This window comes from Zosterops lateralis (genome assembly GCF_965231275.1).
Source record: "Zosterops lateralis genome assembly, chromosome: 4".
In the NCBI taxonomy this organism is placed as follows: Eukaryota; Metazoa; Chordata; class Aves; order Passeriformes; family Zosteropidae; genus Zosterops; species Zosterops lateralis.
The window spans coordinates 39,840,097-39,865,083 of NC_139765.1; the positions used below are offsets into that span (position 1 = coordinate 39,840,097).

General features: G+C 37.2%; 1 protein-coding gene across 1 annotated transcript; it reads right to left on the minus strand.

Annotated features, from left to right (window-relative positions):
- Positions 1-467: 467 nt before the first annotated feature.
- Positions 468-24,632, minus strand: CAND1 (cullin associated and neddylation dissociated 1). Its single transcript, XM_083860255.1, has 15 exons — positions 24,498-24,632; positions 19,992-20,135; positions 13,089-13,243; positions 11,203-11,326; positions 10,524-10,780; positions 10,335-10,440; positions 9,688-9,833; positions 8,362-8,654; positions 7,556-7,697; positions 5,441-6,934; positions 4,567-4,662; positions 2,690-2,859; positions 2,426-2,590; positions 2,090-2,197; positions 468-1,017 (listed from the first exon to the last, which is right to left on the minus strand). The coding sequence occupies exons 1-15, from the start codon at positions 24,563-24,565 to the stop codon at positions 793-795; spliced, it is 3,693 nt and encodes a 1,230-aa protein (XP_083716381.1). The 5' UTR covers positions 24,566-24,632; the 3' UTR covers positions 468-792.
- Positions 24,633-24,987: the final 355 nt, after the last annotated feature.

Sequence of the window (24,987 nt, forward strand, 5' to 3'; positions counted from 1 at the left end):
CAGGGTCACATTACTGGCATTTTAAAAAGCCAGGTTAAGACAACAAACTTTCATTCATCCCTTCCTGTATGAATGGCCTGTATGTCAAAATACCTGAAAACTGCACTGATACAGTAGAACTTATTTTAAGTTGCATTACGAATAAACTGCACATGCTGTTTTACAGACAATATATATTTGTAAACTTGCTCATGCAAAATTAGTGTGCACAATGGGGATATTGGTTTTCTAATCCCCACATCTGTAAAAATGACATTTATGTCTGCTCTTTTTGAACTGTGACCAAACTGTCTTTTTAATATAATAAATCTTACACATAATTCATCTGCCAGCCAAACCAATTTATGAAGCTGAAACAAAAAAGAATAAAAAGTTATACAAAAAATATGGTGCACCTGGACACTTGATTCCCACCTCCCCCCCTTTTTTGTTTACAAGTAGAAAGAATGAATAAAAGAAAAAAAAAATCATGGTCACAAAATTTTGACTTTTTAATCCTAAAATTACAGGGCAAATGGAAATTGGAATTTATTTCCATACACCATGAGTCAACTTTTTAATTCCCAAATGTGGCCAAATCCACTAAAACAAGAGTGGTTAAAACTCTGGACTATGGAAATACATTTCTGGAATAAATGCTAGAAAAGCAATTATGGGAAAAGCCAACTGTCTCCATAAAGGTAAATAAAGTGGAACAATGTGTAGATTAGATACTTTTTCTGTTTCTTACTCATAACCTGTCAATTCAGTGCATCGTATGGTTCAACATAATGGTCCCCATGAGACAAACATCTAACTAGTGTCCATTGATTCCAAGTTAGTGGATGATGAATCTTTTTGGATGCTTTCAAAGATGGCTGCCAGCTCAGGGTTAGAGCTTATCTGTGACTGAAATTCACTCATTAATGGACTCTTTTCTGCTTCTGGAATGGTTAGAAGTGCTGCTACAGCTCTCATAGCAGATCGTTTTAGTTCATCTTGTTTTTCAAACTCCTGTTTCACAGAGTTCGCCTTCACCTACAGAAAAAATGAAAATATATTTGAAATTTTATTCAACCCTCCCCCTATACCACTTAAAAAATATACTTTTTTTAAAAAAAAAATGTATTTCCTTACAAAATGATCTAAGCTCTTAAAAAACCCAACCAAACAAAAAATACCCCCAAATATCTTTTTAGCAGAATTTTCACCAGCAGTTTACAAATAGACTGAAGCTTCAACACTGCAAGGAAGCAAGAAAAAAGTTGTAAGCTGCCAAGTCTATCACCAAATCAAAGCAAGTATAGCAGCCAAACTTTAGCTAGTAAGGTCAGTAAATGACTTTAAACTGCTAATGTCACAATACTCCCAGCTTCCAGAAAACAGAACTTTTTAAGGAAGCTGACCTTCATTAGAAGGTCTGCTTAACCTTCTGTTGTTATTCTCAAAGATATTTCAGTGACACAAACATAAATTATAATTAAAGGCAGTCAATTTTCATTATGTGAACTATAGCAGACTAGAGTAATGGAAAAGCAAGGTAAATCAGGCAATAAATGACTGTCAGAGCATGCAGGTGAATCAAGACCCGTGCAGGAATGGAAGGAGACTAACTATAAAGATCCAATAATCCTGTAATATAAATGAAGAAGACGTGGGGTAAATGACGAAGAGTCTAACAGAAGTCTAGACAAAAAGTCTAACAAAACTAGCACTACTTTACACTGCCTTCATCACTCAAATCTTTGTCTGAAACAACACCCCCATCAGAAGTCAGAAAATCTCTCAGTATTCCAGTTTCATTATTTATAATGAAGTGAGATTAACAAGTTGCCCACGTGGCAGCTATATTTTTAAGGAACAAAAGGAAATGTATCAAAGAAACAAAGGATTTTTAAAAAGAAGCTTACAAATCTACCTCTCCGTCTGTAATTTAAATAAATTTAACACTTGTACAAAGATGTATTCATTTCTAATCTAATTATCCTGCCTACTGCATCATCTATAACTCAGGAAATGCTGCAGCAGGACAGAGGTATTCTTTAAACCTGAGTTCATTCATATTTCTATAAGAAAATAGAAAATAATGAACTTGAATAAGCTGAAATACCTTAGTTGTACATGTAGCACGCAAAGGTTCGACGAGTCTGTCCAATCTCTGCAGTACTGCACTTGGACAAAGGGTAGACAGTCTCACCAACATTAAAAAGGTCAGCATCTAGGGTGAGAAAAAAATCCAATTCAACAACACTTATGCCTGGCGCATGTGTGGAGATATATTTCCCACCATGCTATGTAACCTTTTGAACAGTCACACATTAATGAAAACGGCAAACGTAGTGAAGTATTTAAGCGTATGAAGTAATATTTTTACCATTTCAGTCAATTCACTATTTGAAATATTTTGACAAAGTCACTGCATTCACAGAGAAAAATTAAAGCTGACCTTAATATCATAGTGATCCTTCAGACCATCTTCAACATGGTTTAAGAATTCAAATATATCTAGTCTATCCAAACAGCTATCCAATAGAGTATACATGCACTCAAAAGCTGCTTTCCTTATGTCCAACCCATCATCAACTGTATGCTTAAATGGTCCCATTTCCACCTGTCAGTGAATAATAATAAAAAAAAAAGTTAAGTACTACATTTCTTTTAAAAAATAATCTACTTCTATATTTAGCATTGTTTTTCTCAGTTAACTTACCTCTCTGATTAATTCCTTTCTGACTTTTGTTTCGTTGTAAAGATGAGGAAGCACAGTATCTAAGAGGTCCCTTATTAAAGATGGTTTATTGTGGGCAGCTGAATTAAATGTCACTAAGGCTACTCTCCTGACATTGAGATCTGGGTCCTCCAGAGTTTTCAGAAAATCACCTGCAATCACATACAGAAAGAAAGCAACCTATGAGGATCTTTTTTATTTGCAACTTTAAAAATATCTTTGCTTAATTTTAAACTTTCAAAAATACATACTTAGTACAGGCATTATTTTAATCTAACAGGCACTTGCTATTTCAGCATGATCACACAAATAAAGGATTAATTATAATCATATGAAAAGTATAAATATAATTGAAGTATAGTAATGAAACAGTAGCAGAAGAAACACCATGAAAATAAACCGTCATTACAATGACATATAAACTTTTTTCTGAAAATACAGCATGTAAATTAATGAAAACCACATTTTCCCTTTCTCTGTTTATTAAAATTCTCTCAAAATATGCATTAGAAAAATCCACTTCAATTTCTACAGTTCAGGAATTCAAGAACACCTCTTAAGTAAACTATCAACATACTGATTTTTAACCCCCAAATTTGTATATACTAAGAATTCCTAAATTACCATAAAATAGGCCTACTCAGCACATATTAACATCTCTCATCCCACCCTATCTTTGGACATTTTTAAATTAGATTTTTCTATACTTCTATAATACAGTCTTGTTAAAATAAGACTGTATGAACATATCCTGAATGTTTGTGAAGTTGTACTAGCAGCTTCTGTGAGGAATGAACATTTTCTAAGTAGAAAACCAATGAGGTGTAAAAACAAAGTGACTCTTACAGCCACCAAAAAGCTGGGTAACAAAACTCAAAATGACTGTGATTTTTGAAGTACTAGATATTGATAGTTTTTTGATTGATTAATCAATAAATATTTCTAGAAGCCAAAGAGGCAAGGCAGCTTCAGTGGGAGGGGAAAAACACCTACAAGCATAATTCTTGAATATATTACTTAAAAAAAAAAGACAGTAATAAAAATAACACATAGTAAACTGACTTAATTTCTCTATAAATAAGCATTATCTTGCTCTTCATAAAAATTTATGCTTTTAAACATAATTTTTCCCCTCCTATTAGGTTAAGAAGCTTAGACTATTTTTTATGGATCTTTAGACCTGTAATTAATCAAGCATAAAACATTCATACCATATTAAAAAAGTCTTTGTTATACAAATGAGAAAAAAGCCAGAGCACTGCAGAAGTCTTTGTCATACAGATGTTACACTGAAAGCTCTGATTACCTTATCTCTGTATAAAAATACATGCAATTCCAAATGCTTTCAGACTACAAGCATTACAGAATCATAACAACCTATATTTACAATTCCAGACCTGGTAATATTCAGAATAATTCACACAAGCTTACATGTTTTTAGTGACTGAATATCAAACATTTTCAAGACCACACTTCTCGTAAATATAGTACATCCTACACACTAAATGTATTACATCTTACTACATCAAACTGATATAATTTGGCAAAAACACGGGAAAGGAAATCAGCTTTTGGGTCCCATGCTACTAAAAACACTAGCTCCTTGTATTGCCCATCACAAAGTAAATACATAGAATTTTTAATGATACAATTTTTATTGCTCAGAATTCAAATAAATTAAGTGTTAATAGAAATAATTGGTGACTGTGGAAATATCTTGTAACTCTTCCAACAGCTATCATTAGCAGTTAATTCTAGCATCTTCAAAATATTTATTTCTGGTAACACAAAAACCAAATTTTCAATGTAATTCTCTTGCCTGAAAACATAGAAGCTGTCAGTATAAGCTGAGTACTTACCTATGCAGTTCTTCAAGAGTGGGTCTATGGGTTGTGGATGATCAGAAATAGTAAACTTAACAGCAGTAACCACTGAACTTCGAGCATATGAGGACCCTAAAATGAAACAAAAGTGTGAACATGCAAGATTAAAACAGAACAATGGAATCTAAATCATGCTCAATGCCACTTATTCCTCTTAGACTTTTAATACAGTAAACAAGAAATGCTATTTAATATTAGCAATGCAATATGTAACTCAAACTTATGGATAGAACATTTGAAATGGGAAAAATACTGTAACATTTTAATAAGCGTGTAATATTATCTCCTATCAAAAATGTGAACAATAAGCCCATTAAACCAGATTATTTACGATCACACATAGCCTGCAAAAAAATTCTCCCCTTTACAGCAGAAGCACGTGAAGATAACATGTGAATACAGAACTGTATTACAGTTCTGTAGAAACTGTTAATACAGTTGATATGAGATTGATTATTTAATTATGCATAAACATCTTTCCTAATTCTTAAAAACTTCAGAATCTTTATCTGAAAATTAGGAATGTAGTAATTTACACCAAAAGGTAAAAATGTTGCAACTGGTTTGTTAACTTTTCCCTTAGTTGCTCATCCTTCTTCCCCTTCAAGTTTACAGCTCTTTCTTAAACATAACATTGTTAATGAAAATATAAAGTCTGAAAGCAGAACACAAGTAATTCTTGTTGTGTATGACTAACAACTTCTAGTAAAAGCAGAAAACCTTAACCTTCCATTGTTGAGGCAGGGGAGCAAAACTTCTAGACATAACATTTTTTGAAATAATTTGGAAAACTAGATCCATTTGTTAAAAGGCATCTGCTCCAATACATGGATGTATTACCACTTCTCACCTGATGCCAAGTATCCCTTGAGTCGTGGAAGCAGAGTCTCTGGGTCTATCAATGTAAGCTTGCCCAAGCATTCAGCAACAACATTCCTTGTACCCTCTTCTGCACATTCACAGTGTTTCAGGAGTAAGGCCCAGATGTTCTCAACATATGGTTTGAGACCAATCACTGACGCAGAACTAATTATTTCTTTCAAGGAATGCAAAAGAAGGTATTGCCTCTTAGGCTGACTGGTTATTTCTTGTAGGACGAATGGCAGATACTCAGGAAGATTGCCAACACTAATACTGCCTAAGGCATATGATGCCGCTGACTTGACTTCTTCACTAGGAGAAGAGAACGCTTCCAGTATTACAGACTTCAGCTCGATTTGTCCACTCAAGTCAATGTGATGCCCAACTTCCCCAAGAGAAAGCAAAGCCAAAAGACGAATGGAATCTGTGGACCTCGAGTTCTTAACATCTTGAATGAACTGACCTACAACAGCTGGTCCTTCCTTAGGGCAGGCTCGAGTAAGGGCAGCAACACATTTGGCAATGGAATAGTAAGACTGCTTGTGAGTAAGTGCTGTGCTCTGTGAGTACACTGGACCCGTTAACATGCGCAGTAAATCCATATAGCCTAAATTATTTGTACCAGTCACAACCAAAGCCTGGAAAAATTCTAGCATGGCACTAAGTGCTCCACCCTGAAGTAGGGGTGATCTTACCAGCCCAATAAGTTCATTGAGAATGGACCCACTAATCTTTGACAGGGAGGAAGGATATACTTTAGCCAGTGTTGTCAGAAAACTGATGGCCATCTGTGATACGTGCATATCACTTTCACTAATCAGAGGTGGAAGCTCATCCAGGACTGCATCAATCATGGCAGCTGTCAAGCTGTCACTGTAATTCTTAATTAAAATATCTAGCGCAGAAAGAGTGCCCAGCTTCAAAGCTCGCTGGTTCTTTCTCAAAAAAGAAGCAAGAATGGGAACTCCTTCCCCAAGGATTGGTCTCAAATCTATCTTCAAAGGAGAACCAGCAATCAATGTCATGGCCTTCACCGTAGTTAACCGAGTGATCTCATTCTTAAGTCTCTCTAGAAAGATCTGAAGTGTACTAGGCAGGTCTGTACCTAGACTGTCGCCAAGGCTACAAATTATTTGACCCATGCAAGATATTGCCCTTTCTTTCACCTCCTGATCAATGTCAGCAGCCTTTAATCTCTTGATTGTACAAGTAAACAAATCTTTGATGTAAGGAGTAGCATCAAAGGAAGTAGGCTGGTCTAAAGGACGAATAACCTTCACAAGTTGTTGAGTAACCAAAAGTGCCTCTGATGTTATCTTGTAAAATGGGTCACCGACACAAGCTACAACTGGAGGTACCAATGCTTGAACATGAGGATGAAAGACTTGTGGAGAATGATTGCAGAGGATCACATACAAACAGGACAAAGCATCTATCTTCAGATTAGAAGAACTTGATTTGTCATTCAGTGAAAAAATTATTCCTGGAACAAACCAAAAAATGTATTTTTAGGGCAGGAATATAGAGTCTACCAGAACACTTCAAAATTTCAAAAGGAAGGCAGCTATACTGAATTTATGCCTTCTGGCTTCCCATCTTCCTGAATGCTTCCAAACCCCTTTCATCACTTTACTCAACCAATTAGTTTTTAAGCTTCCTCTATCAAAAGACATGGGCTATTCAACGGTTAATGATATATTTTCTTAACTATAAAGAAATTCTGAACCTTTAACATTTCCAACCTTACTTCTCACCATTACTTCAAATTCCCACTTTTCAAGTTTTAAAAGCTACAGAAAGTATTTTTTTCTGTTTGGATGGAAAAGAAGGCAGTTTGATTTTGCAATTGAGAATCAAATTAACTTCTTTTTTTTATAAAGCAGAAAAAAATTTCAATCTTCTTTTCAAGATTAAATGGAAATATATGACTAAAATATTTATATGGATACACATAATAGCTGATTATTTTGCCGTTTTCTTTCAACAGAAGCCACACTTTAAAGCTTTTGCAAAAAGCACTGTCAGGACTTAAGTATTTTGATGTTTCAGAACTTCCCAAACCATTTATTAGTAAGTATTTCAGTTAATGCTGTTTTTAACATACCTGGAACAAGTACAGGAACATGCTGTGTTAGGGCTCCAGGCAACACATTTACTAGCTCAGTCAGCATGTTAAAGCAGCACTGACGAGTCTTCACACTTTTCTCCTTCATCTGTTTGTGCAAGGCTTTAACTATGTTGGGAACCTGTAATCATCACACATCTGTTAATTGATTCAATAGCTGGCATTTCTTTCACTATTGATCACTAGGGGGATATAAAGAAATATGTGCATCCTAACCCCCTGACTTCCCTACAGAACTCAAGAAGTTGTAGAAACACTGGGAAATAAAGATTGAAAATTAACTGCTTTAAAAAAGTAATTTAGTTTTGAAAGGTGATTTGCACTAATAAAACTGCAGAGAGCAACAATTGAAAAGTCCACTAAATAATTAACTTAGAAGAAGCTTTTCAGCATTCTCCTTTTTATTTTGCCAATAAAATATGTTGCAGTAGATAAAGTTTTATCTTGATCATTAGTGCTTATGACTGGATACAGAATGCACAACATAACTTTTGCTTTGGCAATTTGGCTAGATGACATACAACATGCAACTTTCACAGGTGAGTAAACAACTGAAATTAAATAAGCACATTTTTACAAGTCAATTTCAGTTTCTAAGACTGCAGCCTTTTTTTGGGCCAGTCTACCCAGTTTGCTTTCTCTGTTAGTACTACAGGAATAAACTGTGATCTGTGTATGAAGAAAGCATGATAAAGCACATTGAATGAATTATCCTTATATGAACAGGATGCAACTTCAACATGCCTTCTCAAGACACAAAGATAACAAAAATCTTCACAAATAACCTGACTCTGAAGCATTGTCAAAGGCGTCTCTCCTTGCTCCATTGCATCAGGATCACAAAGCCAACTTTGCACAGGTCGAGTTTGTTTTAAAAGAGAAAGATATGCGTGAAAAACATCTGCTTTAACATTCTCTTCACGTTCTTTGAATCTGGCTATTAAAGCAGGAGATACAGTTTTGTAGAATTCTGGAAGCATTTCATGTCGTGTGCTAACCACAGCATCCAGACATTTAGCAGCTGCACGCCTCACTTTCCAGCTCATGTCATCATCATCACTGTATTCATCATCACTCCCTTGAAAAAATAAATTATGCATATGTTCAAGTCTAGACAAGCAAAGCATCAAGTTTTATTTTAAACAATTAAAAAGAACACAGTTGGGTTCTTTGCATAAGATAGGCGAAGAAATAGGTTCAAAATTACGTTAAAAACCATACATATAAAAAGTCTTCTAAACAGCTTAACTTGTAATTCTCAGCCAATTTTTTCACACTAGTCTTCCACACATATTAATTTAAACTGCAAATAGGAAAAGGAGCTCCCCATCATATTTCCAGTCAGATTACTGATTTAAAGCATATTCTTCTTTATTCATGACAGAAACAACAAAACAACAGTGAATACTAGCTGATCAAGATTCAACAAATTATTCTGTCTGCTTCTTTCTAGAGGTAAATTAAACTACATCATCCCCCAAAATAACAAAAAGGTATAAAATAAACAATATAGATTTTTCAGGTCTTAAAGAAGGAGTGAGCTGTACAGTTGCTTTAAGTAATGAGAATTTTATGCCCTCAGTTCAGATTACTTGTGTGTCCAAGTTTTCACAAAGCTTACATCTGCCAGTGCTTGCCATCATATTAGCAATAAAATACCTTATGCCTTTCAGTCTGAAACACTTTTATCCTACCGAAAAAACGTGAGTCTTTCAATCTATTCTGATTTTATGTATTAGGTACCAATATATTATAGTGGAAAGTAGTGAGAAGCCTTTCCCATGCTAGATATGTATTTTCAATTCATTAACTGATGTTCTCATTTTAGTTATATCATGCCACACACTTCTGCCTTTTTCCGCCTTCCAAGTATTTTAAAATATTTGTCTTGTATTTTATGTTCACTCTCACAATTATTGAGCTCCAGCAACAACATCCTATATGTTTATTCCAAGTGAGTTCATCAGCCATGTTTAAAAGAAGTACAAATTTGAAGAAAGTACACAAGTAATTCAAATGCTGGCATTTAGTATTCCTACCCATACCAATTTTCTAAGATGGGTGCAGGACCAAAAGCTCATCCTCTCCCCAAAACCAAAAAGAGAATATACCTTGATCATCATCATCACCGCCATCAGCATCCATAGCATTTTCATCTTCATCTTCATCATCATAATTGTAATTAGGATCGTAAGTAAGATATTTAAGACAAATGTTTATAATAGTAGATACATGAGGATAAACTTCTTTAGGACACCTGTGTAATATAAAAATACAATCAATGTCAAATTACTTTGAAGTACTAAGATATTCCTAAAAGATTTCATGTTGCACACTGTACTTTGGAGAGAGTAGCCAAGAAAACATCAAGGCATCCATCTGAATACAGAAATTTGAAGGGAAGGTCAGAAAGGGCAATGCAACTCTGTAACAGGATCTGCTAGACTGGAAGGTTGCAAAGGACCCAGATATGCCTTTGGATACTAGTTTTTTATCACCACTATTGGACACAAATATTATTAGATTACTTCCCACCTCTCATTTGCACAAGTAGCAACGGCACAGTAGAAAGTTTGTAGAGTACAGACATAACATTCTGCTTAAGAGTTAAGTTACAAGATAGAGTTATAGGAACTGTTCCAGCTCAAAGCTTCCAAGAGTATTTTGTATGACGAAGCCTGTCTCTTGACAGCTTACAACCAAATGACACACTATAGATCTTAAGAAAGCCTGAAATAGGTGCCCATGAATGACTTACCTCCTAACAAAAGATTCAAAGGCTTGAATGCAGTACTCTCGCAGTTCATCATCATCTACATTACAAAACTTTACAACCAAAGGAATTATTTTCTCAAGATATTCGCCTGGTAAGAGAAAAAAAATTAGCTAAGTTATTACTCTCACTGAAAAACTTCAAATCAAGAGATAATTTATATATTTTTCTTACCTATTCTGTGACCTGCTTGCCTACTGATAGCAGCAATACACTGTATATAGGTCCTAGTTGTTGACATGGAATCATTTTTAGACAGCTCTGTCAACAGATGTTCAATGAGGTCAACAAAAACCATATTGCCACAACTCATAACCAGGTGACCAAGAGCAATGATGGTTCTTTTCCTCACAGCAAGTCTTGGGCTGGTCAGCTGGGGGAGCAGACAGGTCAGAATTGAAGGATGGAAGTTAACAAGCAGTCCTCCTTGCCTTAAAACAGACAAAACACAAACTCAAAACCAATTGAATCTAGATAACTTCGTTCATATACTGTAAAACAATCCTTCAAATATTCCCCGAACATCACAAAGATTCCAATCAAATCTTTAAATTTCATGTTTTGGAACTTTTTATAAGTAGAAATCAGTCTAAAATATACCCTCAAAGCAATAAACATTAAAATAAGCTTAAAAATACAGTTCTCAGAAGACTAAATAATAATTGATCTATCAACCAATTATCTTCAATACATTCACTTATTTTTTTCTAAATTAAATTTCATCTATATTTAATATTACCATATTATTTCATATGACTTTGAATAATTTAATTTTAACATTTGGAAAACTGGAGTTCAAGCTTTAAGGAATATTTATGAGCATTCACCAGCATATTAAAGATGGAATTTTTACCTGCTCAGCATATCAGCCATGATATCCAGTGCCTCCAGTTGAACAGACACATCTTCCTGCTTGGCTATAGCACTAGTGAGACGCCCTGTGATCTTTTTGCAAACATTAGCTGCTAATGCAGAACCTGAAAGTACAACAAAAATGCAGCATTTCCATAATATTAAAAAAAATTACAGCTTTTAGTAGCAGAGGTGATGTTTGTGACTATGGAAAGCAACCCAAACTACATAAAGAAGCTTTTTCCAGCCAACAAAATACGTTTAAACAGCTACTCTGTTTGCTTATGTCATGTTTGCTCTGCATTAGAGGTGAAAGACTACCTATGTACAAACACTCTAAAGCAGGAGGGCTTCTTGTCCCAGAAGGTATACACAACAGAAGAACACTGCTTTTGGAAGGGCAAGCAACGGAAAGTGAAAGCCACAACAAGTCTAGAGCAATAAATGAAAGGACTATAGGTAAAAATGAAGGCATGAACTATACGGTAAAGAAAAGCACAAAAGTAGATAGAGCCACTTCTAACAGCAAAAAATAGAAAATAAAACTATTTTACACAAGAAGCTACTTAAAAAGCAAGTACCTGAAAAAAGTAAGTACTGAAACATTTGAGAAAGGGGGGAAAACTTATATTGAAACTATTTTAAAATAGAAGTAAAAATGTCTTTATAACAAGTTCATAGTTCCCCCTTCCTTCAATTGTCTAACACTGTTTCAAGTAATTATGAGAAGGAACTCATGCAATGGTAATGACTGCCAGTGGTTAGTGCTCATCTTCACCTGCATGAAATTCTTCTTGTCATGATTTGCGAGTTTCAATGTGAAATTAATACCATTCCCACCTATGGTAAATCTAGTTTATATATATTGTTCATTCTTAACTACAACTAAAATTAAAACACAACAAGTGGACAGTCTAATGTGTTACATTAAGAGACAGCAATTTGTGTTTGAGTTAGGAGCAAGAAATAACATGTTGTTTAATTTTATTTTAGGAATATTAATTATATTGAAAGACTTTGCTACATTTTTGAGCTTTACCTCCACCCAAAAATCTCCTTTTATTTTGTGTAGGCAAGAGTAAAAGCTTAAAACAACTTACTTAAAACTACTTATTTATCTAAAGCTTACGCATCTCACTGCTGCTTGACAGAAGCAAGATTTACATGTCAATTTTCAAAAAGGATATTAAAATCACAGCTTTTTTTTTATTTCAAGAGATCTCAGCCTCTAAAAATGTAGTTTCCAAAGCCTTCTTAATCACTCTCTATTCTCATTCATATCCTACACTATGATATCTGAAAAGCACTTGAGTAAAAAAGTAATGCTATTAACTGATGAGTTGTTCAACATTAGTGTCTCTTTTAGGGGAAAGACTGCCTTCATTTAAACCTGCAGGTAAGACTTTCACTAATTTAACAGGCAACTGCTAGAAACAAAAGGTACTCCCCAAAATAATTCCTAGAAAGTGAGACAAGAAATCAGAGGGTTAAAGAAAAATACAGGAGTTGTAATCAATAAATTTTAAAGTGTATTATCAACCAAAGACCAAGATGCAATTTAGCCATTACTACAGCCTAGATGTGCTCCACAGGGCAATTATTAAAATAGAAGCTTATAGTGAAGTTGTTATACTGAAGTTCATATTATCTGAGTTTGTTTTCCACATTAATGCAATCCTTCAGTTTAAAAAAGTTCTTAAACTAGTAAAATTTGGCAATATAGTCAGAAAAACTGAAAAGGTATTCGTTCCATGTTTTTACCCTAACTGAAATCAGTTATAATGCTAAATTAACAGAATCCTCTTCCCCAAAACCCCAAACTTCTTTATTTTTTTGAATTAGTAAATGATACAGCAATGATAAAGTCTTTAGTACAAAATGCCTTACCACTGGAAGCTGGGGGAAGTTCTCCAATCACAGTTTTAAGACCAATGCTTGAAATGTCACGTAACTGTTCTTTATCTGAAAGCATGTTTGTACAGAGGGTATCTACAATGGTCTCCACTTGATACTCCTTCACTTTACTCACCAGAGGTCCCAGGCTGTATAAACAAGAAAAGAGTATTAAATTGGCAACAAAATACTATTTCAGTATTTTGCATTCAAGTCATAAACTTGAGGTTGGTTTTGGTACCAACACAAAGCAGAATTTTAAAAACTGAAAACCTTCATCTGGTTGGACTGATAACTTGCCTCCACAAACCTAGTACCAAAATACTCATTTAGTACATGTTTTTTATTTGGAGCTAGAAATCCTTTCTGTATGACTGTTCTGCTTCAGTCTCAAAACCAGAGTCCCTCTTGCTTCTCAGTTCACAAAAAGATTTATAACAAAAATTAACCTACCCAGAGCCATCAGTTTACATGCTTGACCATCAGTGCCTGAGTAATTCACAGACAAGTAAACAATATTCTTAATTACTGCATCTTTATTCTATACAACATTTGGATTCAGGTCATGGCTCTATGCAGTAAGACAAACCCAAAATACATCTTAAATCCCCAAACATGTTGCATGTAGTCCAACGCTGCTACCCGTTTTTTCCCCACGTCCAAGAATTCAGAGGGGCAAGACCTAATTATTATAAAAAATGCCCAGCAGAAGCAAAAGGCAGAAAGCAAGACACGCAAGCAGGTGGAGGACATGGACAAGCAAGCCCTTGCACTCAAGCACTATGTGTGACTTAATGCACCATAGTAACCAGAGTAAGGTTCAAAGTTTTGGCCATCAGTGGTCTGTCAACATGTTACGAAAACCTGCAGCTTCTCTTCCGATGGTTCACAACACCTCAGCTCCCATGAACTCAAACAGTGTTTGCACTTGAGGCACAACACTTAGATTAACAACCAGGAATATGCAATTCCCAAGGCAATTACACCTAGCACTTTCCATGCCTTCCTTCACAAACCATAACCTGCTTGGTTTCTTTCTCTCCTTACCCACCCTACTCATGTGGTAAAACCTGCTGAAAACACACTGGGAGTGGGGGGAAGGGAGGGCGTAGAAGTAGCAAAAGCAAAACATATTTGCCAAAACCAGGCAAAGTATCACTTAACAACTAACATAACAGTTTTGTTAATGCACAGAACTTGGAACTAATTTGACATTAGTCAAACTAGAGCACAGACATCTGAAACTGATGCTTTATGATCACATCAATGCCACAAATTGAGAAAGATTGCAGGGTATTTAATGGAGATTTACAAATAACCTTAAAATAAATACAGGAGAACAACTTTGGGGTTACGTTTTTAGAAGACACAGCACACAGATAATTTCAAGAAACTGTTAGTTGATACTGACTGGTATCTGATCAAAGGCATAAAAAGAAGCCCTTTAAGCGCACAGAAATGAAGATGTAATGGATGGTTTCTCACTTGCTTCAGCAGATCCTACAGAAATGAACAGCTCTGACAGAACCCCCTTCCTTAAAAGCAGTCAGAACTCATGCCCTAACCTGACACTGCCCTTTAATTCAGGGAAAGAGCACTGTACTGGTTTCTTTAGATTCAATTAAACTATCTCTACAGCAAACCCCTGAGAGCAGGGAGAGGTTAAGAGGACCATATCCACAATCGAATCTGGTCATTTTACTGCTTCAATTATGTTAAATTAACAATGCATTATTAAAATAATTTCTGAACACTAATACTGGTAAGGACTTTTTTGCCTCTAACTGAAAAACTCCTGATAAATCTGTACACAAACATCTGCAAACACAGATTATTACCAGTAATTATCTCTGACACACAAATACATCAAGCCATCCCCAGCTGCGGTTGAAACATTTTCTCCAGTTGCTGAAAAAACTCACAGCTTTCTTCACAACTTGATTTGACTCTCCAGTCAAGCTTTCCCCTCACCGTGATTCATTGATACATCTATATATAGAGTTTCTCTTCAAATACACACCATTGTCAGTCAGTGGCTCCTTACAGCACTGTTGCATGCATCTACTCTTAGTGCATAGTAAATTGTTTTAAAAACACAAGCACAAATCAACTTGAACAGAAACCTATAGAATTCCAAGGTAATGACTCCATAGTAGTCCAGAGAAATTAAATTCCCTGTGCATTTCAGTCAACAGACTACAGTATACAAGGCTAAAACACCCTTGTTTTAAACCTCAACTGTTGAACAACTACTGAATTCTCTTGACTTAAATATGCTTATTTTTCAAATGCAATCTACAAGTAATAAAAATAATCACAGCAAAGGCCAGTCAATCAGATTCATCTCAACTAAGAATCGGAAACGCTTTTTAGCTAATGTTTTAAAGATGACCAAACCACTGGAATGGTATTAATACACACTATAAATTACAGTTTCTGGAAAGTATTAAGCCATATTTTACCTGAATCAGCATCTGCAGTTAGATTTATTCAACCTATTAGTTCAGCAAAGCAGACATAACAATTGTGAAGTAAATTTTATAAAAGACTACCCTCAAGTTTTTCTGGCCTTCAAAATCAGTAAATATCACTCATGGACCTTATTATTAGTCCCAGATTACAAACCAATCTTATCAGAAATTGAAAATAAACTATAACGTTCTTGTATCAAATCAGTTCTGACTACAAAGCTTTTGCACTTAAGCATATATTTCACACACTTGAAGGCCATTTTGGATAGTTTTAAGTGCTCTTCGATCTTTTCCCTTTCACTAGCCAATGATTTGTGTCTAGGTTCTCTCAAAGTAAAAAGCTCATTCAGCTGCCTATGAAAATAAAAAGTAACACACTGTCTCCTTTAAGTTACACACATTTAGAAAAAAAAAGTTGTTCAGTGCATAGTTCCATATTAGGAAGCTGGACACCAACATATAATCAATTATAATCTCCAACTGGCATATTCAAACAGCACATTTATTTACAAGGAAGAATTAAAATTCACAAATTAAAAAAACTCACAACATTATTCAAATCACTAGTATAGCATGATGTGCAGTAGTGTATTACCAAAGCACACAAAATGCTTTAAAGCTGCTGAACTGGATCAGCCACACAGCAGCCAATAAATGCATCATCCTGTTCACAGTAATGACTCAGACTCACAGCGCCAGGCAGAGCTCCTTATATTGAACTCTACCCAGAGAAGTGACTCTGATAAAAGCAGAGAAACTACAGTACCACAAGTAAGGAATCACTGAAAGTGCTTACTTTAATCTCTCCTTTTTTTTCCACCATAGATAGATTTGGGTATGTTTGGCTTACTGGTTTCAGGAAACATTTCACAGTGTGAACCAAGAAAAAATTTCTATGTGTAGGTTTAAATGGCAGAATATCAAAGTGTTCAAAATGAGAAACAGTTCATCCTTAATCTGGAACACTGAACACACGAAACAATTAATGTTCAATTTGGGCCAACAGAGCATTACCAAGACTATCAGCAACAAGGAACAAGCAGCACCAACACGACACCTACACTTAGAGAAACCATGCTGTTTGACTATGCCAGATGCACATAATCTTAATAAAGCCACAGGCAGTGTAACTACTGCTGCCATCAGGTGCACAGGATACCATGCTGGACTACACTTACAGCTAGAAACTGAGGATATGCTGCAAGAATAGCTTTTTCCACACTGGCTGACAGTAAACAGTCTATGACTATCAGGTATAACATAAACTATTTCTTAAATAAAATGGAGACAACAAAAATACATTTAATATTTTACATGAAATTAAAAAAAACAAGGTAAATAACCTGCCATTACTGACATAGGTTTCATCTACTGCCTGCAGTACAAAGCTTAACAAACGAAACTCAGTTCCCTTCTGTAGGGTCAAAGATTAGAGCAGGCCAACTTTTACTTAAAGAGTACTAATACAGCTCATTAATTTTCATTTTTATTCAGAAATTAACTGGACAATCATTTTGCAAGGTAGCTACCCAAATGCCCATGAACCCAAAAACTGACTTCTGCTTTGCTTTTACATGTTTTATCCTGCCCCAAACCAGCATAATGTAATTGAAAGGAGCAAGAACAAAATCACCAGTGTGTTTTGCAGAGATAATAAGAAAAAAGTTCACCGGCATTTTAACCAGTAGAGCTCTTCTTACTCAAGTGTGAAAGCAAGCAGTGGATAAGGCAAAACCAGGAACATTGCTCACTTGTTGCTACACTTGCCTAAATATACATACTGTTTTACAGTTGCTCTGAGTTGTTTCAAATCTGCTCTGTTCAGTGACCTTGAGAATCAAATCTTCAAAGACTGACTTCAACGGAAGGTTTTTTTATTCAGGTTTTTTATTTATCTACCTGTAGAGGAAGTTCCCCTAACAAGCTGCAACACTTTTCTCCCTTCCTCAAGGAAAAATTTATCTCAAGTGCAGATTGAAAAGTACATTGGATTGTCTTAAATTATCTTTCTATGAGAGAGGGAATTGATATTTTAATGGGTCATCAAGGGTCTGATGAAAGTTACTGCTGATAACCTCTAAAGTTCACCACAGCATTTAAATTAAGAGAGATCTAAACACAGTTTATGCTTTCCTCAGCTGGAAGTGCCAAGAAATCCTTAATAAAAATATAAAAGAGCACAAAATATTTAAAATAAAAAAAGCCAAGAAAAATATGTTGGCTGAAATTAACTTCCCAATTAATCAGGCTTACACCCAGTGTTGCAGTGGATGGAAGACTTCATACCAGCATGAACTGTCTTAAAAAACCTACAGCTTACTTAGTGCTCAGCCTCTCCCATCCTTCACCCACCAATGCTTCTACCAACAGGTAAATTGCAGAAGGAAAACACTAAGCCAGAAGAAAACTAAGTCCCTAAAGCAGTCTGTAACAAAACCCGGTAAGAAGCAGTGTGAGAAAAGGAACAAAGAGTACAAGAACAGCAAACAGGAAGCAACCACAGCATTAGACTTAAAACTGTCATGAACTATACTGTGAGTACAATCTGCTTCAAGAAAAGGATACTCTAAAAGAGTGGTGGAGCTCTTTTTCGTATGCAAAGCATAGCTGCAAGTGATTGGGACACAAACAAAAACCAAAACAAAAAAAAACCCACAACTTGATGTGTTACAGAATGTACATGTCCATCTTCTACATGGATGTTCACAATTCACCTGCAAACTTTTCCATGATGGCTCTTGTCCCATGAAAGTAAATTTAACACTGTTCCTTAACATTATTTGGATTTCTCAAAAACACTCCAAACTTCAAAGAGATTCAGTCACATTAGTTAAATCCAAGAGTTTTATCAATATATCAAAGTAAGCTTTAAAAATTGAAGAACTGTTAATAAGAACAGGATGTGCGCACACAGAGGGAGTCATCTATCTTCTCATTCTCTTCCCTCTGCAATCTTTCTTTAATGTTTTAGTAAGCATTACTTGTACTTTAGATCCTAAATTCTAACACTGTCATTAAAGATTGTGATGTATGTGTCTGTGTGCATTAATCTAAACTTCAGGACAGCTTTAGGATGTACATTAGAAATTAGTATTGCATGTATGCTAAAATGTAACTTTTCCACAAAATGCTATTGCATGCAAAGATAATTCTAAGCCTGAGCCAAGTTTGACAACAATATGCTCTTCTCATTGAGTACAACAATCTGTTTCAAAGCCATGAAACCATGAAGAACTCAGACATTCCAGAAGTTTGAATTAAAAAGAAGCAGGGTATTTTGTGTTGTTATGAAAAGGAGGTAGGTAAGACACATTTTAACAACACTGCATCCCTGGTGACAGTAGCGAAAAAGTAGTGACAATTATAGTGCTAATATACCTAATATTGGTAATATCTGGCTTGAAACTTGACATTTCTACATCAGTTTGTCTGTTCAAGGTTTTGGTTACCATCACTTCAAGCACTGCTTCTAAGTACGTAAGCAGAGGTACACACAGGCTTTTTCTGCTTTGCTAATCTGACAGGGCAAACTCCAAAGAATAACAAGCTGAAACAAACTTGGCTAGTCACAATGTGAAACTTGTCAAGCTCTTGTGTACCAAGTTTACATCAATCCATACCTCATGGAAAGTAAGTAGTGTATATGGAGTATTAAAAAAAATAACCTGAGCTCACAAACAAGAAGCATTCTCAGGAACACTATATGCCTCTTAAGAAAGGCTCTCTTTAAAATACAGAAAAAGTCAGAATGGCCAAGAAAAAAAGTCATAAGAAATGTAGCCCTTCTTTAAAGGGTCCTTGGAAAAGTCACACCATATGTAAAGCTCAATAAAGTGAGGAAGAGAGGGCAGCAAAGCAACAGAAGTCTCTGAAAGGCATGTAAATGCACCATGATCCCATAAAACATTTACAGTTCCTGTTAAGCTTGTAAAACCATTAGCACAGTATTCTGAATGCTAGTGAAGAGGTAAGTTCCACATTTGATAACAGAGGCCATATCTTTAACATTTCTTGTTTTCATCTCTGCTTGAAAACATCTCAAATACTACAATTCTTTCCCTGTACATCATCTAAGGTCTCACCATCAAGTATCAATGTGGCAACTATCACCGAATCATAAGTTTTTTGTATCTATTTAGCAATCAAGAATTATCACCAAAGAACATGTGTGTCACTCAAATACTTTCAGCAAGGACTGCATGTGCTATTTGGTGCCTGAAACCCCAAACATTAATCCCCAATGTCAACAGAACAGTTTTTTATGTTACAACAATTAAGGCTGATAGTCTATAAAAACAAGGATTCCTTTGTGGACATCAATTTCAAAATTATTTTGTGTAGCAGTAATCATCTGAGTTTTCAAAAGTGCTTTATATTGTTCAGTCATTATACAATTCTTTACATCACAGAAAAAAAAAATACCTACCATTTGACAGCCAAGTTTTGCACCTCACCATTTTTATCTTCCAGTAATTTCAAAATCATCTTCACCACCTTTCTTTCACTGTCATCATCCAGCTTGATGGAATCTTTCTGTAGTTCTGTCATCAAGTCATTAGTAGCCATAAACCTGACAAAAGATGAGATAATTATTGCTAAAGGGATATGGGTTATTCACAGTGCTCAGGATTCAAGATTCTCAGTTTCCATAATTTGTTATCAAAATCACATTTAACATTGAATTATTGTTGTCTGTTTTGTGATGCAAGTAGCATTTATAAAACAGAAAGGAAGAAAAACTGTATTTGAAAATGACAATAACTTTGAGTTAGATCATCATCTTTCTCTTATGAGAACAGCTATAGTTTACATCCAGCATTTACATTATATTCCACATGGTCTCCACAAAGAAAAACTGACGCTTTCACAGATTTTAAATTGCGCTTTCATAAGGTACGTTGCTGTTGTAAAAAAAACAAGTTTTTTTTAAAACTTTGTTTAAAAAAATTGATCTTGGCTCTGAGTTTATTTTAAAACAAGTTTTAAGCAAGAAAAATACAGTTCCTCAAACATTCTCCCATAAAAGTCACAAAAGTCAAACTTTAATTAATGAAGGGAGAAGTAAAAGTTAAGCTTACACTCCATGTGTTTTTCATTTTCTTGCCTTGTAGAGACTAGCTTGTTTACAGCCCAGAAAACAGCTGATCACATTTATCCAGCCCACAATACAGGGTGCCACAATAAGGAATAAAATTAATTCTTGAGAGATCAAGCAAATAAGATCATCTTTCATACCAATTAATTTACTATTTAATAACAGTCATATCCACCAACAGAAGAACATACTGAAAAATTACTTTCCAAAAATATTGCCTTTATGCCTTCTGTTTCTTTTCCTCATGAAGTCTGTTTCACAACCCATTTTTCTTTTCTAAGTGCCTTCTCTTCTCAGAAGCAGCAACACAAATGTAATACTCAATTACAAATCCCATGGGCTTCAGTACCGCCACCAGCCCCCATTCAAAACTCCAAACAATCATTTGTAGTTCACCAGTTCAGGGTGACATTTGGACTTCAGGGACATCAGCCTCAAGCAGACACCACTTCAGTTCAGGTCGTGCTTGGAAGGTTATCTCTGCAGCTTGACGTGCCAGATACTACTTTTTACCGAAAATAAAAGCCAAGACTCTGGATAATCTTAATATGCATCACAAATGCCAGATGCCTAACCTCACATAATGGACCTCAACCTCACATAATGGACTTTGTCCTGTCTTTTAATAATTCCAGTCTAATAGTCTCAAGGTGTTTCTAAGACAAGGCTTCACCTCTTTTTCACCCACTCCAACAGTCCCACTGAAGCAAGCCTGCAGTCTGACAGGAACCAGATGTGCACAAAACCAGGCTATGGATGCAAAGCATCAGCTTTTAAGCACAGTAATGAAAAAGGCTACTTGGTAAGTAAAGGTAACAGATAGGACCTAATTTAAGGATATATATGAAGTCACATAGTACTAGAGCACTCAAAAACTGTCTTCAAGTTACTGCTGTATTTACCTAGTTTTCTTAAAAACTGAATAACCTCCCCTCACTTCCTTGGTCAGTAGCTCCTATTTCCTAGCCTTAAAAGTTCATGTCTACTCATCACCTACTTGTCAGTTCCTAAACTAAGCAGAGTACGCACATCCTCCACGCACTAGCAGCCTCTGCACTCAACTACAACACATTTCTACTGGTAGATCCTCCACTGAAACATGCAAACCAAACCCAAACACCACAGTGGGGTAGGAGACCAGGCAGTTTTAGTGTAAAGTAGCTGGTAGCTATTTAGAAACATAGTTTTAAGTCGTTTCAATGTAACTTTTAGTCACAACTCTCCCTGCCTGTACATCAAACTTTAGGTGGTGCAAAGCAAGGCAGCATGTCAACAGGTCCTCACACCCTGCACTCAGAGCTGTCATTCTCCTGCTGCAGTGAGGACACTCCTTCTCCCACAGCCAGACTGTAAACTGCCACCTTACCTGACTGCTCATTTTAGAGCTTTAGCCTAAATTCCCATGTGGACAATAAAACCTCAAATATGTACATTTTCCAAGACGTACATATTCCAGCTCTGCAGCAGAGAGGTCAGTGTATCCAAGAAAAGGAGGATTTTACAGTAGACTGCTTGCTTGAACTGTTTTTTTACACTCTGCTCCCTGATATCAACAAGATAACTACACTGTCCCTACTCAAACACACATGATCTAAGAATAAATGCACTTACAATTACTAGAACTAAATACTACTTTATCCATTATGCAAATACAGAACACACATGAAGTTTCACAAAATGTTACTCCATAACAGCCAGTTGGTAAAGGTCTATTACCACTCTTTTTTCCAAATGGTTTGTAAAATTAGATTTTAAACTATGTTAAGAAATTTTTTTTAATATTTGAGAATTTCAAAGTTGTATAAAGCTACTGATAATTTCTGAAGTGTGTTCTACTAAAAGAGCTACACAAGAAGTTTTAATTACGTGCAACTGGGAAGAAAAGAGTGTTTGCTACAATTGCAACCTATCCCTTCTACACATAAAGTTTTTAACTCATAAAAATCACTATTTAGTACAAATCCACTGGAACTTACTGGAAGTCGTCCTCCCCATAGCAAAAAAAAAGGGAATTTCACTTAATCAGAGAAACAAATTAGCATGAAAACAGTAAAAAATCTTGTAATATTTAGAGAAAAAAAAATTCAGTCTTGTTTCAGAACATTTTAAAGAAATCAGGTGATTTTAGTTTGTCTCTTTTTAGACTAATCGGTATTTTTTTTAATTTCCAAAACTTCTAGTCTGAACTCTCCAGGTAATATAACGCTAGTAATAGTTGAAAGAAATTGACATAAAAATCCCAGATCAAATTTATGTCCAGTGCTAAAACACTCTGTCAAAACCTAACAAGATTATTTGAAACCCAACCCTATATATCACCACATCTGTTTTCCTTTAGATTTTATTATATTAAGAAGAAACTTGTTTGGATGTCATCTACTTTTAATCATAAGTTAAGCACTGTGATGCAGCAGCAAAGCAACAAAACACAACTGCATTTTATGCCTTTTCCCTATTTGTATTGATATACTCTCATTGACAAGTAAAGCCTTCAAACTTGAATTTCTGGTTGCACTAAATACCAAAACAATGTAACTTTTTAACCTAATGCTTTGTCAGAGGTACTGTATAAATCCATTATCTCTGCTGTTTTTTAGCCGTTTACTTGTGTTATTTCATTTTCTGATAACTTGCATTTTATCTGCTATTAATTTATTACAAAGCAAGCCAATGATCCAATGTAAAGTAGTGCTCCTGTGACAGATCCTGAAGTCAAAATTAAATTCCAGTCTTGTCTCCATAAGAGTTAACTGGATTTCTCTCTCTGGATGCACAAGGGCAGTACCAAACTACATGAGAAGCACAAAACCCCACTGTTTAAAAGATGCAGCATCCAAAAGGATGTGAGCTTACGATCACAGCATCATCTGGGTTTGCAGGGATCTCTGCAGATCGTCCAGTCCAACCCCTCTATGAAGACAGGGTCACCTAGAGCAGGTGACACAGCAACATGACCAGGTGAGGTTTGAAAGTCCCCAGAGAGGGAGACTCCACGACCTCCCTGGGCAGCCTGTTCCAGTGCTCTGCCACCCTCACTGTAACAAAGTTCTTCTTTATGTTAAGGTGAAACTTACTGTGGTTTAGTTTATGGCCATTCCACTGAGTTCTAACTCTGGGCACCACTGAAAAGAGTCTGGCGCCATCCTCTTGGTACCCACCTTTAAAATAACTATATGCATTAATGAGGTTTCCTCTCTTCTCTAGACTAAACACACCCAGATCCCTCAGTCTCTCCTCACAAGGGGGATGCTCCAGTCCCTTTATCATCGTGGCCCTCCGCTGCACCCTCTTGAGTCTGCCGTGCTGGCTATCCCTTCCTGCTTCTATTCGTAGAATCGTAAGATCCGTGTTTTTTGAAGTAGGATGAAAGGAGGGAGGTCACCTCACCCGACCTCTGCTGCTCAAGGCAGGGCCAGCGACAGCTGGTTGCTCAGGGCTTCGTCCCTTCGGCTTCTGAGCATCTGCGAGGTCAGGAATCCAGACCTCCACCCTCGCCTGTCCCTACGCGAGTCAGCAAACCTGGCCACCGCTCGCCTTCTCCCGGCTGCCGGCAATCTCTGCCCACCACGCGTGGAGGCCGCGGCGGTGCCCGCACGCCGCTCCTCATTCCTCACGGGCAGCGGGGAGAGGGGCTCCCCTCGCGGGAACTTTCTTCCCGGGGTAGCACCAGCGGATTCGCGCCCGGCCCGGGCCCGCGGCACCGGCCCCACCACCAGCACCTGCCCCCGCCCGGGCGGCCGCGGCACCAGGCCCGGGGCCGGCGCGGAGGCGGCCGCGGGGGCAGCGCGAGCGCGGGGGCGGCGGAGGGCGCGGAAGGGCGGCGGCGGCGGGTCCCACCTGAAGTCCTTGTCGCTGGATGTCATTTTCTCCAGCAGGTTGGAGATGTGGTACGAGGCGCTCGCCATGTTGACGGACTCGGCCGGGGCGCGGGGAGGAGGGAGAGGAGGAGAGCGGAAGGCGGCGGCGTCTTCCCGGCCTCGCCGGCTCCACTTGGCCCGGGGCTGCAGGGGCCGGGCCGGGCCGGGCCGGGGGCGCGGGGCGGGGGCGGCTGCGGCGGACGCGGCGGGAGGGGCGGGGAGGCGCGCGCGGCCGCTCGCGCTCGGCGCCGGGTCGAAGGCCGGCGCTGTTGATTGGGTCCGCGGGCGGGCGGGAGGCGCGTGCAGCCCTGTGACACCATGTGACGTCAGGGCGTACGTGGCGCAGAGCGTGCGCGGGAAGTTCAGGCGCCGCCGGAGAGTGGCGGGAAGGGGGAGGGGGATGGGTGTGAGGCCGGCTAGGACTGCGTGTCCCAGCGTGCACCGCGCTCGCGCCCAGCCGAGGCCTTTGG

Excerpts from the sequence above, each read along its gene's own strand:
- CAND1 (XM_083860255.1), bottom strand. The coding sequence starts at position 24,565 with ATGGCGAGCGCCTCGTACCACATCTCCAACCTGCTGGAGAAAATGACA. Across the intron at positions 10,781-11,202 it reads ATGGCTGATATGCTGAGCAG|GCAAGGAGGACTGCTTGTTA; the intron begins GTAAAAATTCCA and ends GTCTGTTTTAAG. Across the intron at positions 2,860-4,566 it reads ACTCTTGAAGAACTGCATAG|GTGATTTTCTGAAAACTCTG; the intron begins GTAAGTACTCAG and ends ATGTGATTGCAG.